Raw genomic sequence first — 16,473 nt, 5'->3', positions numbered from 1 at the left:
AGAGGCAAGACAGGTAACCTCTGCAAGCCTGGGGTACTCAACTAAGGACTGTACAATCATACAGTCCCTGCCTAACTCACAGGACTCCTGTGAGTGAGTTTGGAAGCCCTTTTGGTGAAAATCAAAGGTAATAATATACACACCTGAGACATTCTTGCTACAATTTGCTTTCAGAATTTTATGAACTGGAGCAGTTTAGTCCTATTCTTCATTTTTCAGTGAAAATGTATTCTGCCCTATTCTGGGTAAGAACCGGCCTAGTCAACAATACTTACCCTCTCTTAGGTCTCGGTCTATCTTGGGCAATGACTTTTTCCCCATTGACAATCCATGAACTTCTGCCACCTCCACATTCACTCCTGAAGGGACCCTGCCCATTAAAAAAAAAAAAAATGTTGTTGATATTTGGCAGAAATCAACACAATTCTGTAAAGCACTTATCTTGTAATTAAAAAATAAATTTAAAATTAAAAAAAGTTGAAATAGCAATATCCTATTGAATAAAATTGTTCAAAGGCAAAGGATATCTTACCCAAGTAGTCATAACTTCATATTGTACATTTAGATCATACATAAGTCCCCATCTTTCAAGATCAAATTAGATGTCATTGCTTCCATGAAGCTCTTCTCTATTTCCCCAAAGAATGTGCTCTATTTTACTTCTCTAAATCTTTTTCACAACCTTTATATTCCTTATATCCATAATATAACTCCTTGACATTAGATTTTGAAAACCAACACAGCAGGAAAAAAATGATCATGTACATGTTTATAATGCTAGGAGCACTGTGTGTGTTCTTTGTCTTGAACATAGAACAATGATCAAACTGACATAAATCATGTTTGAGTGTAGTGGGTCTTGAATTTTCCAAGAAAGAAGACTCAATTCTGTGTCAAACTTTGTAAACACACTCATGATAGCATGTGATCAAACTGAAATGATCATGAACAATGATGATCAATGAACAATGATCAAACTGACATAAATCATGTTTGAGTGTAGTGGGTCTTGAATTTTCCAAGAGAGAAGACACAATTCTGTGTCAAACTTTGTAAACACACTCATGATAGCACGTTGCCCTTTCAATATATACAAACTGAGCAAATCTAAATACATATATCGCATTCTTGGATATCTTGAAAAAATTTGAGGCTACCCGGGGGTTGAGCCTGGCGTGTTGTAGTTCACATGGTCATAGAGAGTTGGACATGGCTTGGCGACTGAATAACAAGGGTTGAGCTCTTGAATCTTAGAGGAAGACCATAAGATTTTGAATAAGAAGATTTGGATCTGCCAGTCAGTCCTTTGTGCTGAGACACTGAGTCCGAGTCCTTTGCCCTGTCAGGGCCTCAGTTTTTTGATTTTGATAATAGTCTGGACCTCATGATCTTGTGGATTAAGAATGTGTATGCTGACTCTTGACTCTCTGTGACTCCATGGACTAAATAGCCCACCAGGCTCCTTTGTCCATTTTCCAGGCAAGAATATTGGAGTGGGTTGCCATTTCCTATTCTAGGGGATCTTCCTGACGTAGGGGTTGAACCTGCTTCTCTTGTGTTTCCTGCACTAGCAGGCAGATTCTTTACCATCTGAGTCACCAGGGAAGTCTTAAGATAGCTGAGTGCATATCCAAGGAATGATTTCAATGAGCTCAGGCATGTCCATCTTTCCATACAAAGGAAAATGCTAAATTAACTTGAGATGTTTTTCTTTAACAGTAGTTTTTTGATGTTCTGACTACCTGGTTTTTGTAACAAAACTCCTATACATCCTGGTTCCTCCCTTAGCTCTTTGGAGTAGTCCCTCAGAACAATCTTAAAGTCTGTATCCTGGGCTTGCAGTCTTCAGAAAATTTGCTAAATAAAACATAACTTTAAGGTTTCAGATTGCATTTTTTCTTTCAGTTGACAAAATCAAACATGTAGCTATCAGTCCAACGTTCTATGAGTCCTTGAACTTCTTGGAATATGTAAATTTTTGACATCTATCATTTTTTAAAAATGCATTTATTCATTTCTGATTGAGTGCATGACACTTAATATTTTAGCTTGCAGGAAAACTTTCTAAGTATGATGTTTTCAAATAAATGCAGTGAGAAAATTCTTCATTAAAAAGTTAATTTTGTTGCTTTCTTTCCTACTAATAAATCAAAAATAGCATCCAACTTTCTCTGATTTAGAGTCATAGAATGTTTAGCTATCAGAGATTACCTGATTCAATCCATTCACATAAGGAAAAACAGGAGACCCAATTTTGTTTTTTGTTTGTTTAGTCGCAAGTCATATCTAACTCTTTTGCAACTACATGGACTGTAGCCCATCAGACTCCCCTGTCCATGGGATTTCTCAGGCAAGAATACTGGAGTAGGTAGCCATTCCCTTCTCCAGGGAAGCTTCCCGACCCAGGGATCTAACCTGAGTCTCTTGTATTAGCAAGCAGATTATTTACCACTGAGGCACCAGAAAAGCCCAGAGACTCAGAGAGGAAGATAAATTATTTAAGGTCCCTCAGAAATAAGAAGAAGAGCTGAGGCCAGAATGCAGAATTCCTAATTCCCAGTTCAAAGCTCTCTCAATTATGTTCTGTTGCCTATTCCCTAGAGCCAAAGTTCTTTACGATAAATATAATTCTAAATGTTCCGTCTCTTTAAAAATAAACATTCTATATGGAGAACTTACCTATTCTCATCTTGTCTTCCTCCATAACGAATCCAATAATTCTGTTTTAAATTAAAAAAAAAAAAAACCTTGGTAGTTTTGTCACTAAAATTCCATGTACAGAAATAAGATAAAGTAAAACACTCAAAAGACCTAAAATATTAGAAAACTTGCATATTATATAAAGCTATAATATACTTATTTATTTTAAAAGTTTAATGAAAGGAAAGGCTAAGGTTGATGCAATTTTGGCAAAGACAAATGGATTTAAAAAATAAATAGCATGGAATTAGCCTAGGAATCCACCTTTTTGTCAAAGAAAATTATTTAGAATTTGGTGGCAGGAAGACACTTATAAAATCATTAAGTATAACTCCTACCCCTTTTATAAATAAAAGAAACAAAAAAATTTAGTTTGGTTAATCATCTGTATAGGATCATAAATTAGGTGATTTTTTTCCTAGGGTCATTTGGGATAACATAATTTTCACAAATAGCAAGTAAGACTGGAGATAAACATATTAGAAATGTACATTAAAATCATCTTAATTCTAAAAATGTGCCAATAAAAATATAAACAAAAAGAGATAAAAAATGTATTATATATAGGATATATTACAAATAGTGCTTTTTAAATAGTATTAACATGTAAATATATAAATTACTTGTATAATAACCAACAGATAACTGAAAAAAATACATGTCCAGGTAGTTCAAACAAAAGGGAAAATAATCAATAATAACTTGTGAAAATTGATTTTTGCTGATCATCAAAGGAACATAAATTAAAACTAGTGATGCACTATTTTGTACACAATATATTAGGAATGTGAACGATTTTAAGATGTTATTTCTCATTGCTGAGATGTTCAGGGTAAACTATACTATAAAACTTTATGTATTTCTAAGAATAATAAGGTAGCAGAAAACTCTCTTAGAAAAACAATCTCAAAACTTTAAACCTTCTCATATCTTTTGTTGGCAGAGTTATCCCACTTCTGGGAATTTATTCTATAGATACATAGTTCAATAGAACAAAAATACTTAATGCACTCATTTTGACAAGAAAAAAGGCAAACCAACTGTTTAGCAAAAGGAAAATAATTAATTTCTTTATTTTACATCAATTGTTGTTGCTTAGTTGCTAAGTTGTGTCTGACTCTTTGCAACTTCATGGACGTAGCCCGTCAGGCTCTTCTGTCCATGGAATTTCTAGGCAAGAATATTGGAGTGGGCTGCCATTCCCTTCTCCAGGGATGATCTTCCTGACCCAGGGATCAAACTTGTGTCTCCTGCCTTCGTAGGTAGATTCTTTACCACAGAGCCACTAGGAAAGCCCAACACCAACAATAGATGTAACTAAAAATAATTTTGAAAGGTGTAATGATATAGAAATTGCTTATGCTATTTGAAGATCAGAACAGAAATCTGTCTATACTGTGGCATTAGTTCTACAAAAGGAATATATTCCTATGACTAATATTTAAAATGCAACATGGGCAACTGGAGAAAGACCAGTATGATGGGTAGTACAATTGTGTTTGATTTTGTTCTTTCAAAGTCTTTTTAATTTTTAAAATGTTTAAGAGAAAATACAAAATGTACAGAAGTTAGGAAATAAAACAATCCTGAGGCAAACATATCATGTATAAAACACTTCTTTCCCATGCAAATATATTTGCTTTGACTTAAGTGCTCAGTGACATGGAAATCTAATTAAAGTTTGTTAAAAGTTCATCACATATACAGAGTAAACACCCCCTGCTCCCAGTTTTTTTTATCACCAAGTTGGGGGTTAGAATCATCAACAAATGCATCTGGGGAGTAAAATTATAAGTAAGAAGTACTCTGAATAGTTCTTTTAAATAACTGTTCCTCTCTCCTCTTTGCTCTTACTGGTTCAGTGTATGAAAATCCCAGACCCTCTGCAGCTGATTTTATTAGTTCTGATTCCAGTTTATGTCGCTTCACAAACATCGCCAAATCCTATAGAAAAAAGGAAAGAAAACGTATATTCAAATAACAGTTAAAGGTTAAATGTAAGTTTAAATAACACTTCAGGGATGATTAATGTTCAAAACAGAGACATTACTTTGTCAACAAAGGTCCCTCTAGTCAAGTCTTTGGTTTTTCCAGTAGTCATGTATGGGTGTGAGAGTTGGACTATAAAGAAAGCTGAGCGCTGAAGAATTGATGCTTTTGAACTGTGGTGTTGGAGAAGACTCTTGAGAGTCCCTTGGACTGCAAGGAAATCCAACCAGTCCATCCTAAAGGAAATCAGTCCAGAATGTTCATTGGAAGGAGTGATGTTGAAGCTGAAACTCCAATAGTTTGGCCACCTGATGCGAAGAACTGACTCATTTGAAAAGACCCTGGTACTGGGAAAGATTGAAGGTGGGAGGAGAAGGGGATGACAGAGGATAAGATGGTTGGATGGCATCACTGACTCAATGGACATGAGTTTGAGTAAACTCCGGAAGTTGGTGATGGACAGGGAGGCCTGGCGTCCTGGAGGCCTGGGGCAGTCCATGGGGTCACAAAGAGTCGGATATGACTGAGCGACTGAATGTTCAAGTGGAAATATTTTTCTTCAGACAGTAAAAAAAATGAGTTAAAAAATACCAAAGCTTCATAAAGTATCTCTATTTCCACAGATTTTGACAAGCTAGCATGTGTGTGAAATATAGGCTTTTATGACTAATATTTAAAGTTAGAAAGAATAGAATCCTAGAACCTTTACTCCGTTGTTAGCTATCTTTAAGAGAAGTGTTATATTTTTGCCAGCTCTTCCCAGAGCACCCAGCAGGATAAAGAGTTTCTTCTCAGACATGGGTCTCACCTCTCTGGCCTCGATAGATGCTGGGTCAGCGCTGTCACCCAGTAGACTCTCATAGTAATCCACATTGTCGAGGACATCCTCGTCATCCGGATGCAGTAGAAGATAGGCCTTGGCACACTCCAGGGCTTTTATATATTCACCGACTGAAAAACCCAGGAGTTGGGGCATTAGAGTCAGCCTAGACTTTTATACAAAATTTTTAAGAGACATGTCAACATGTCTATGAAAGTCAGCATTAAATGATCAAAACAGGGAAGGTGCTACCTATTGCACAGCACAGGGAATTCTACCCAACACTCTGTAATAACCTATATGGGAAAACACTCTGAAAAAGAACAGATATGTGTATACGCATAATTGAGACACTTTGCTGTACACCTGAAACTAACACAACATTGTAATCAACTGTACTCCAAGATACAATAAAACTTAAAAGAGGGAAGATACTGTGAAGTTGCAAAAACAGCTTCAGATAAGAGGAAGGATGGGATTTCAGATATTCCAAAAGTACTAATTTTGGTCTGCTATGCTGCTTGATGTCTTCAACAAATTATCAAATGCCTATACCTAAAAATGTTTGTTGGCAATTTATATTATTTAATCATGAGCAGAAATTTTGGAGTTAATTTTGATTTCTGTACTGAATTTGAAAACATGATATCTAAGACCAACTTCAGCAATCCAAATTCTAGTAATCGCTTTTAAACATAATGTACTCACTCTCTCTCTATTTCTCAATAGGATAAATGGAAATTAAAACTTTACGGAGATATCAGTTTTCACCTAATATAAGATTTGGGACTATCTAAAAATTTGATAATATATTTTGTTGCTGAGCAATGAAAAAGGTACTCCATGTGGAGGAAAAATCAGCAACATCTGTCAAAGTTACAAATGAATAAACAGTTTGATGCAGCAACTGTACTTTTGGAAATTTATTCTATACATGTTTATGTGCAAATGTAAATGACATACATACAACATTTATTTGATCACTGATTGTAAGAGTAAAATATTACAAACAAAATAATGCTCATCAGTAAGGTGACACATGAAATAAATTATACTATGATGATAACCAGATATAAATATGAAAAATTAATAATGAAATTCTTTATGTATTGAAACAACTAGATTGAACCAAATAAAACTGCCAAAACTTGACCATTTTTAATCAAGCAAAAGGGAATTTCATAAGTCCAGTCTACCAAAAAATATCTGATATGTATTGTTAAGTGAAGAAAACAATGTAGTTGTTGAGTTGTTGTGAAGTCGCTCAGTCGTGTCCGACTCTTTGTGACCCCATGGACTGTAGCCCACCAGGCTCCTCCATCCATGGAATTTTCTAGGCAAGAGTACTGGAGTGGGTTGCCATTTCCTTCTCCAGGGGAGCTTCCCAACCCAGGGATCGAACCCAGGTCTCCCACATTGCGGGTAGACGCTTTACTATCTGAGCCACCAGGGAATGTAAGGACAAGTATAAATAATGCATTATCTTCTATTTATAAGAGGAAAACATAAGTCAGAGACTGGGCTTGTGTGTATGTGTGTGTGTGATGTTTCTGTATAAAATTTTGGAAGAGTAAATAAGAAACTGTGCATTGTAGGACATGAAATTAGGTTGTGGGGAAAAGAAATAGAGAAGCTTTTAAATATTTAGTCTTTTAAGCCTATGAGTATATTATTTTTAAAATTAAATTTAAAAGTCATATAAAATATCAATGCAGTATAACTTTCAGGGCATTGTCACAACATTCGTGCACTTGCAATTTCACCTTCTGCTCTTGTTCTGAGCTGCAGCGACATGAGGTGACAGAGAAAATGCACTCACTCCTATCTCTTGATTACAACTGAGGAAGGCAGAGGGCTAACTCACAACAATTCAATGTCTGCTATGGTAAGCCACACCCCTCCCTTCAAGGTCTTCACAGATAATCCATGCTTTACCTCGATAGTAGGCAAACTGTAGGTAGTCATAGTGCAGGGGAAGAAAGTTCTCGATTGGCGAGAGGCGGCCGGGGCGTGTGGCAAGTTCTCTCACACATTCATGCTGACAAACCAGCACCTGCATATAGTGATCTGGAAAACAAGAGCCAGGGTGTGGGTCCCTCTCCCCTGCTCAATGACCAGACTTCAAAGCGAGTGCCATGGTCACACCTGGTGCTCTAACCACACACTCTGAGAGCAATATCATCATTATTATTATTATTTTCACTTATGAGCAGAAGTTTTCACAGCGAAGAGAAAGCAAGTGACTTGTCAAGGCTTCCTAACCAATGATCACTAGACTAATTACTGAAATGAAATGAAAAGTGAAATGAAATCGCTCAGTCGTGTCCGACTCTTTGCGACCCGATGGACTGTGGCCCACAAGGTTCCTCCATCCATGGAATTCTCCAGGCAAGAATACTGGAGTGGGTTGTCAGACTCCAAATCTTCTGGCTCCCTCCTCCATACATCTCTCTTTCTTTCTGTGATCCTTTTCATGGCTCCTGAAATTGACACAGGTTATCTCATCTCACCCACACCCAGCTGAGTAGTGACTTCCTTATTTAACAACTTCAGGTCTCTGTTTGGGCTTAGATGGTCTGAGGTGTCCTGGAGTCATGATGGGAAGTTCAGACCCCAGTTATGTTAAGGACCAGATGAGAGAAAGGAACTACTCTGTACATGGGGAGACTTTACAGAGAAGTGAAGCCACAGTGCTCCTTTTCTTGGTTAATATTTTCAAGCAACTTTAACTAAAGGAGAAATAGAAACAACACTCCTTTACATCTATTGACCAGGAACTTATTCTCGCTCAGTTCAGTTCAGTCGCTCAGTCTTGTCCGACCCTTTGCGACCCCATGAATTGCAGCACTCCAGGCCTCCCTGTCCATCACCAACTCCCGAATGCCACCCAAACTTATGTCCATCTAGTTGGTGATGCCATCTAGCCAACTCATCCTCTGCTGTCCCCTTCTCCTCCTGCTCCCAATCACTCCAAGCATCAGGGTCTTTTCCAATGAGTCAACTCTTCGCATGAGGTGGCCAAAGTATTGGAGTTTCAGCTTCAGCATCAGTCCTTCCAGTGAACACCCAGGACTAATCTCCTTTAGGATAGACTGGTTGGATTTCCTTGCAGTCCAAGGGATTCTCAAGAGTCTTCTCCAATACCACAGTTCAAAACCATAATTCTTCTGTGCTCAGCTTTCTTCACAGTCCAACTTTCACATCTATACATGACCACTGGAAAAACCATAGCCTTGACTAGATGGACTTTTGTTGGCAAAGTAATGTCTCTGCTTTTTAATATGCTATCTAGGTTGGTCATAACTTTCCTTCCAAGGAGTAAGTGTCTTTTAATTTCATGGCTGCAATCACCATCTGCAGTAATTTTGGAGCCTAGAAAAATAGTCAGCCACTGTTTCCACTGTTTCCCCATCTATTTCCCATGAAGTGATGGGACCAGATGCCATGATCTTATTTTTCGGAATGTTGAGCTTTAAGCAAACTTTTTTACTCTCCTCTTTAACTTTCATCAAGAGGCTCTTTAGTTCTTCTTCACTTTCTACCATAAGGGTGGTGTCATCTGCATATCTGACGTTACTGATATTTCTCCCAGCAATCTTGATTCCAGCTTGTGTTTCTTCCAGTCCAGGTTTTCTCATGATGTACTCTGCCTATAAGTTAAGTAAGCAGGGTGACAATATACAGCCTTGACATACTCCTTTTCCTATTTGGAACCAGTCTGTTGTTCCATGTCCAGTTCTAACTGTAGCTTCCTGAACCTGCATACAGATTTCTCAGGAGGCAGGTCAGGCAGTCTGGTATTCCCATCTATTTCAGAATTTTCCACAGTTTGTTGTGATCCACACAGCCAAAGGCTTTGGCATAGTCAATAAAGCAGAAATTGATGTTTTCTGGAACTCTCTTGCCTTTTTGATGATCCAACAGATATTGGCAATTTGATCTCTGGTTACTCTGCCTTTTCTAAAACCAGCTTGAACATCTGGACATTCACGGTTCACATATTGCTGAAGCCTGGCTTGGAGAATTTTAAGCATTACTTTACTAGTATGTGAGATGAGTGCATTTGTGTGGTAGTTTGAGCATTCTTTGGCATTGCCTTTCTTTAGGATTGGGATGAAAACTGACCTTTTCCAGTCCTGTGGCCACTGCTGAGTTTTCCATATTTGCTAATATTGTTGGTGTTTTAGTAACTTAAGTTGTGTCTGACTCTATGCGACCCCATAGACTGTAGCCCTCCAGGCTCCTCTGCCCATGGGATTTCCCAGACAAGAATACTAGAGTGGGTTGCCATTTCTTCCTCCAAGGGATTGTTCCAATCCAAGAATTGAACCCTTGTCTCCTGCTTCGCAGATGGGTTCTTTACTACTGAGCCACCTGGAAAGCCCCCTAATACTATAGAGACTGGTAGTACTATAGGAAAAGGATGAAAAGTAAAGAATCTGAAGGAGCACTTTGTCTCTTTTTCTTTGTTTCCCTTTCTTTGTCCCCATTCTTGTCACTTGCAAACGGGTGGGGATCCTGAAGCATAGCAGTTTTCATGCTCCTTTTATTAACAGCTCTGGGTTCTATCTCATCCAAGCAGGAGCTAAGGAAACACAAGAGGCTAATGTCTTAGAAAGAAAACCCTTTTTATACTTTGCCCTGACTCTGATTTTTACAATAAAGAAGGAGGCAGTCTTTTCCATTAAGAAAACAGTCCATTCATGCTTGTGCAGAGTGAATTCTCTTGAGAATAATGATAAAACTTCCCTACTTTATTACTGTACATTCTAATTCACAACTGCCTCTTTTCAAAAGGCTCTCTATTAGGCAGAGTTTGGCTTATATCTGGATGACCTTGAAGACAGAACCCAAAACAAAACAGAAAGGAAATACATGTTTTCTGGTGTGTAGGACAATGTGCCAGTTCTCTAAAACCTGGCTAATCAATCCAATATAGGATAGACAATAGTATCACTATTATCCTTTGGTTCTTAATTCCACTTGGAGGATGTGAGGAGAAGAATGGGTTCTGTTTATTTGATTAGTATGTTGGAAATAAATAGCTAGATATTTTATTTCTTAAGAAAATAACAAACAACTCTCAAATGTTTCTCCTAGTTTTGCTGGCCATTTGCTTTCCTCTTTACCTTGTAATACACACTACTAATTTCAAATGACAAGCAAAAGGAAAAGGTGGGAAATATACACAACACCATCTGAATGAAAGTATTTTTCAAAGCAAGGTATAAAAAGCAGCAAAATAAGACTGATAAAATTATATCCTTTAGGGCTTTCAATGAACATGGCTAGCAATAAATAACTTTATTCAGAAGTCATTTGTAGTTTTCTCCAATTTGCAACATTCTTCTAAATCTAAAATTTAAAAATTCTGGCTTTCTAAATACATTCTGTAGTTTAAAAGCCAATTTTACTCCTAATTGAAAATAGTTTTGAATCTGATAGGAATTTACATGGAGTAATGATATCCTTTTTATTAGTTAGATTCCTTGCCTCCGTTCTATATCAAATTTTATTGTGCAATTATGTTTTAATATGTTTGAGACTCAAGATTCTTGTATGGAAATACATTTAAAGATTTCTATCTCATAATAAAGTAGATATGCTTCAAATTCCCAAGAAGACAAGATATTTCTGTAACATATAATATTTGATTGAACTTGAGGGACTATGATTTTTTTTTATTGCTGTTCTTTATTGGAAGTGGAGTGGTGGTAGTAGTAGTGGTGGTAGCTGTGTAAAGTATTAATAGCCTGAGTTAGGAGACTTCTATTCTTTTCCAGCAACCAACAGCTGTGGTGACCTCAGAAATGACAAAATGTTAATCTGTAAGAATTTGTCAGTCAATTCTCTTAAACCAGATATAGGACATTTGCCAGAACTGTTCCGTGGCCATTGGTAGAGGCAGGTGTAGAGACAAATGTGGGCATGAAAACAGGGCACCTATCCTTAAAAACAGAAGATAGTAAACTTTAATAAAGGAAATCAGTGAACTAAATAATGCTGCTGCTACTGCTAAATCGCTTCAGTCGTGTCCGACTCTGTGCGACCCCATAGACAGCGGCCCACCAGGCTCCCTCATCCCTGGGATTCTCCAGGCAAGAAATCTGGAGTGGGTTGCCATTTCCTCCTCCAATGCATGAAAGTGAAAAGTGAAAGTGAAGTCGCTCAGTCATGTCCGACTTGTAGTGACCCCATGGACAGCAGCCCACCAGGCTCCTCTGTCCATGGGATTTTCCAGGCAAGAGTACTGGAGTGGGGTGCCATTAAAAGTAATCAGTGAACTAAAATGGACGAGAGTGGGTGAATTTAACTCAGATGACCATTATATCTTCTACTGGGGGCAAGACTCCCTTAGAAGAAATGGAGTAGCCCTCATAGTCAACAAAAGAGTCTGAAATGCAGTTCTTGGATGCAGTCACAAAAATAACAGATGATCTCTGTTCATTTCCACAGAAAACCATTCAAAATCATAGTAATCCAAGTCTATGCCCCAACCAGCAATGCTGAAGAAGCTGAAATTGAATGGTTCTACGAAGACCTTCTAGAACTAATAACCAAAAAAGATGTCGTTTTCATTATAGGAGACTATAATGCAAAAGTAGGAAGTAAAGAGATACCTGGAGTAACAGGCAAATTTGGCCTTGGAGTACAAAATGAAGCAGGTCAAGGCTAACAGAGTTTTGCCAAGAGAATACACTGGTCATAGCAAACACCCTCTTCCAACAACACAAGAGAAGACTCTACACATGTACATCACCAGATGGTCAATACCGAAATCAGACTGACCATATTCTTTGCAGCAAAAGATGGAGAAACTCTATACAGTCAGCAAAAACAAGACTGAGAGCTGACTGTGGCTCAGATCACAAACTCCTTATTGCAAAATTCTGACTTAAATTGAAGAAAGCAGGGAAAGTCACTAGACCATTCAGTTCAGTTCAGTTCAGTCGCTCAGTCATGTCTGACTCTTCGCGACCCCATGAATCGCAGCACACCAGGCCTCCCTGTCTATCACCAACTCCCGGAGTTCACTCAGACTCAGGTCCATCGAGTCAGTGATGCCATCCAGCCATCTCATCCTCTGTCATCCCCTTCTCCTCCTGCTCCCAATCCCTCCCATCATCAGAGTCTTTTCCAATGAGTCAACTCTTTGCATGAGGTGGCCAAAGTACTGGAGTTTTGGCTTCAGCATCATTCCCTCCAAAGAAATCCCAGGGCTGATCTCCTTCAGAATGGACTGGTTGGATCTCCTTGCAGTCCAACGGACTCACAAGAGTCTTCTCCAACACTACAGTTCAAAAGCATCAATTCTTTGGCGCTCAGCTTTCTTCACAGCCCAACTCTCACATCCATACATGACCACAGGAAAAACCATAGCCTTGACTAGACAGACCTTTGTTGGCAAAGTAATGTCTCTGCTTTTGAATATGCTATCTAGGTTGGTCATAACTTTCCTTCCAAGAAGTAAGCGTCTTTTAATTTCATGGCTGCAATCACCATCTGCGGTGATTTTGGAGCCCAAAAAAATAAAGTCTGACACTGCTTCCACTGTTTCCCCATCTATTTCCCATGAAGTGATGGGACCGGATGCCATGATCTTATTTTTCTGAATGTTGAGCTTTAAGCCAACTTTTTCACTCTCCACTTTCACTTTCATCAAGAGGCTTTTTAGTTCCTCTTCACGTATGACCTAAATCAAATCTCTTATGATTATAGAGTGGAAGTGACAAACAGATTCAAGAGATTGTATCTGATAGACAGAGTGCCTGAAGAACTATGGATAGAGGTTCAGGACAATGTACAGGAGGCAGTGATCAAGACCATCCCCAAGAAAAGGAAGTGCAAAAAGGCAAAATGGTTGTCTGAGGAGACCTTACAACTGCCTGAGAAAAGAAGAGAAGCTAAAGCAAAGGAGAAAAGGAAATATATACCCATTTGAATGAAGAGTTCCAAAGAACAGCAAGGAGAGATAAGAAAGCCTTCCTCAGTGATCAATGCAAAGAAATAGAGGGAAACAATAGAATGGGAACGACTAGAGATCTCTTCATGAAATTAGAGATACCAAGGGAACACTTCATGCAAAGATGGGCACAGTAACAGACCTAATAGAAGCAGAAGATATTAAGAAGAGGTGGCAAGAATACACAGAACTATACAAAAAGATCTTCAGGACCCAGATATACACAATAGTGTGATCATTCACTTAGAGCCAGACATCCTGGAATGCAAAGTCAAGTGGGCCTTAGGAAGCGTCATTATGAACAAAGCTAGTAGAGGTGATGGAATTCCAGTTAAGGTATTTCAAATCCTAGAAGATGGTGCTGCTAAACTGCTGCAATTCAATATGCCAGCAAATTTGGAAAATTCAGCAGTGGCCACAGGGCTGGAAAAGGTCAGTTTTCATTCCAATCCCAAAGAAAGGCAATGTCAAAGAATGTTCGAACTACCGCACAATTGCACTCAACTCACAGGCCAGCAAAGTAATGCTCAAAATTCTCCAAGCCGGGCTTCAAAAGTACGTGAACTGTGGGCTTCCAGATGTTCAAGCTGGATTTAGAAAAGGCAGAGGAACCAGAGATCAAATTGCCAACATCCATTGGATCATAAAAAAAGCAAGGCAGTTCCAGGAAAAATATCTACTTCTGCTTTATTGACAATTCAAAAGCCTTTGACTGTGTGGATCACAACAAACTGTGGAAAATTCTGAAAAAGATGGGAATACCAGACCGCCTGATCTGCCTCCTGAGAAATCTGTGTGCAGATCAGGAAGCAACAGTTAGAACTGGACATGGAACAACAGACTGGTTCCAAACCAGGAAAGGAGTACATCAAGGCTGTATATTGTCACCCTGCTTATTTAACCTATATGCAGGGTACATCATGTGAGATGCTGGGCTGGATGAAGCACAAGCTGGAATCAAGGTTGCTGGGAGAAATATCAGTAATCTCAGATATACAGAGGACACAACCCTTATGGCAGAAAGTGAAGAACTAAAGAGCCTCTTGATAAAAGTGACAGAAGAGAGTGAAAAAAGCTGGCTTAAAACTCAACATTCAGAAAACTAAGATCATGGCATCCAGTCTCATCACTTCATGCCAAATAGACGGGGATACAATGAAAACAGTGTGAGACTTTATTTTGGGGGGCTCCAAAATTACTGTAGATGGTGACTGCAGCCATGAAATTAAAATACCCTTGCTCCTTACAAGAAAAGCTATGACCAACCTAGACAGCATATTAAAAAGCAGAGACTTTGCCAACAAAGTTCTGTCTAGTAAAAGGTATGGTTTTTCCAGTAGTCATGTATGGATTTGAGAGTTGGACTATAAAGAAAGCTGAGCCCAGAACTGATGCTTTTGAACTCTGGTGTTGGAGAAGAGTCTTAAGAGTTCCATGGACTGCAAGGCGATCCAACCAGTCCATCCTAAAGGAAATCAGTCCTGAATATTCAGTGGAAGGACTGATGCTGAAACTGAGACTCCAAAACTTTGGCCACCTGATGTGAAGAACTGACTCATTGGAAAAGACACTGATGCTGGGAAAGATCGAAGGTAAAAGGATAAGGGGGTGGCAGAGCATGAGATGGTTAGTGGTTAGATAGCATCACTGACTCAATGGACATGAGTTTGTGCAAACTCTGGAAGATAGTGGAAGACAGAGGAGCCTGGAATGCTATAGTCCATTGGGTTGCAAAGAGTCACAACTTAGAGACTGAACAACAATAATCTTTGTATCATGACATATTATAACTAGATTTATTATGGCAATCAGTTTGAAATGTGTAGGCATATACATTTCTAAAATGTAAAAAAAAAAAGGCCAAACAAATGCAAATTGATTTCCAGTTTACTTCCTAGTCTCAATTTTGATAGACATTTCCTAATTATCCCACTAAAAAACCTCAATATTTTGACTTATATTTTCACAGATACAGAGTATTATTAGCCCTTTTAATGTCTAAGATATGATTAATGGATATATAGTCTCCTCCCTTCTTTCCCTCATCCTTTTCTTCTTTTCTTCCTTCCACCCATTCATTTAACAAATATTCACAGAACACCTGCTATTTGCCAGTCACTGTAAGTAGGCTAATGGAAAAGGAAAAGGCAACCCACTCTAGTATTCTTTCCCGGGAAATCTCATGGACAAAGGAGCTTGGTGGGTGACAGACCATGGGGTCACAAGAGTCGGACATGACTTAGCAACTATACCACCACTACTGTAAGTAGGCACTGAGGATTAAGTACTTAAGAAGATTGGACAATAGCCAAGTGATAGAAAATATTTTCAATTTTCTATGAGTGGAAATGAGTATGGCATACCCTAGGAATTAAAAGAAGTACAGCAGGAGTGGATTAAAGAGAGAAAAAGAGAGGAAGAAAATATATACTATTATGCAGTGATGAAAGTCTTTGTTAAAGGTTTTGGATTTCAAGTGCAATGGAAGCCACTGGGGTGTCTAGAGATGTCAGTATGTCTATAAACAGAATTCCCATTTTTTGAAAACTGTCCTGTCTGCTCTACAGAATAAAACCTGATCAGAACATGAGGACCAGGAGGGAGGCTATCACAGCAGATTAGTCAAAATACACTGCTGATTTGAGCCAGAAAAGTAGCAAAAGGAGTGGAAAGAATTAGAAAATCTTAAATGCTGTTAGGAAGCAGCCTCCATCAAAGTTTAGTAACAAGTGGGAGGGGAATGAATAGGAATTGAAGGAAATGTAGAGTTAAAGATATCTAGGGCTTTGGTTTGAGCTACTAGATGAGTGATGTTTTCAATGAAGACAGAAAACACTGGAAGTTGGGGAAAGCAAATTGACTTTATTAATTTGGATTTCTATGAGTGTGTGTGCGGGTAAACATTGTTTTTCATGCTTTTATAACTTGGAACATAGTATATACTCAACAAATATGCATTAAAGATTTATTATTGACTAAATAAACTTTGTCAATTTTTCAG

General features: G+C 38.3%; 1 protein-coding gene across 2 annotated transcripts in view; it reads right to left on the bottom strand.

The window, feature by feature from the left end:
* P3H2 (prolyl 3-hydroxylase 2) overlaps positions 1-16,473 on the bottom strand; it is a 179,382-nt gene that overhangs the window by 26,807 nt on the left and 136,102 nt on the right. For both annotated transcript variants that reach the window (XM_070790167.1, XM_019958189.2), the window contains exons 4-8: positions 7,445-7,576; positions 5,498-5,640; positions 4,555-4,644; positions 2,680-2,720; positions 276-370 (exon numbers count right to left, since the gene is read on the bottom strand). In XM_070790167.1, the coding sequence (XP_070646268.1) occupies positions 276-370; positions 2,680-2,720; positions 4,555-4,644; positions 5,498-5,640; positions 7,445-7,576 (501 nt within the window). The remainder of the gene's footprint in view (positions 1-275; positions 371-2,679; positions 2,721-4,554; positions 4,645-5,497; positions 5,641-7,444; positions 7,577-16,473) is intronic.

The sequence above is a fragment of the Bos indicus genome, chromosome 1, assembly GCF_029378745.1.
Source record: "Bos indicus isolate NIAB-ARS_2022 breed Sahiwal x Tharparkar chromosome 1, NIAB-ARS_B.indTharparkar_mat_pri_1.0, whole genome shotgun sequence".
NCBI lineage: Eukaryota > Metazoa > Chordata > Mammalia > Artiodactyla > Bovidae > Bos > Bos indicus.
This window is presented reverse-complemented; position numbering and strand designations above follow the sequence as displayed.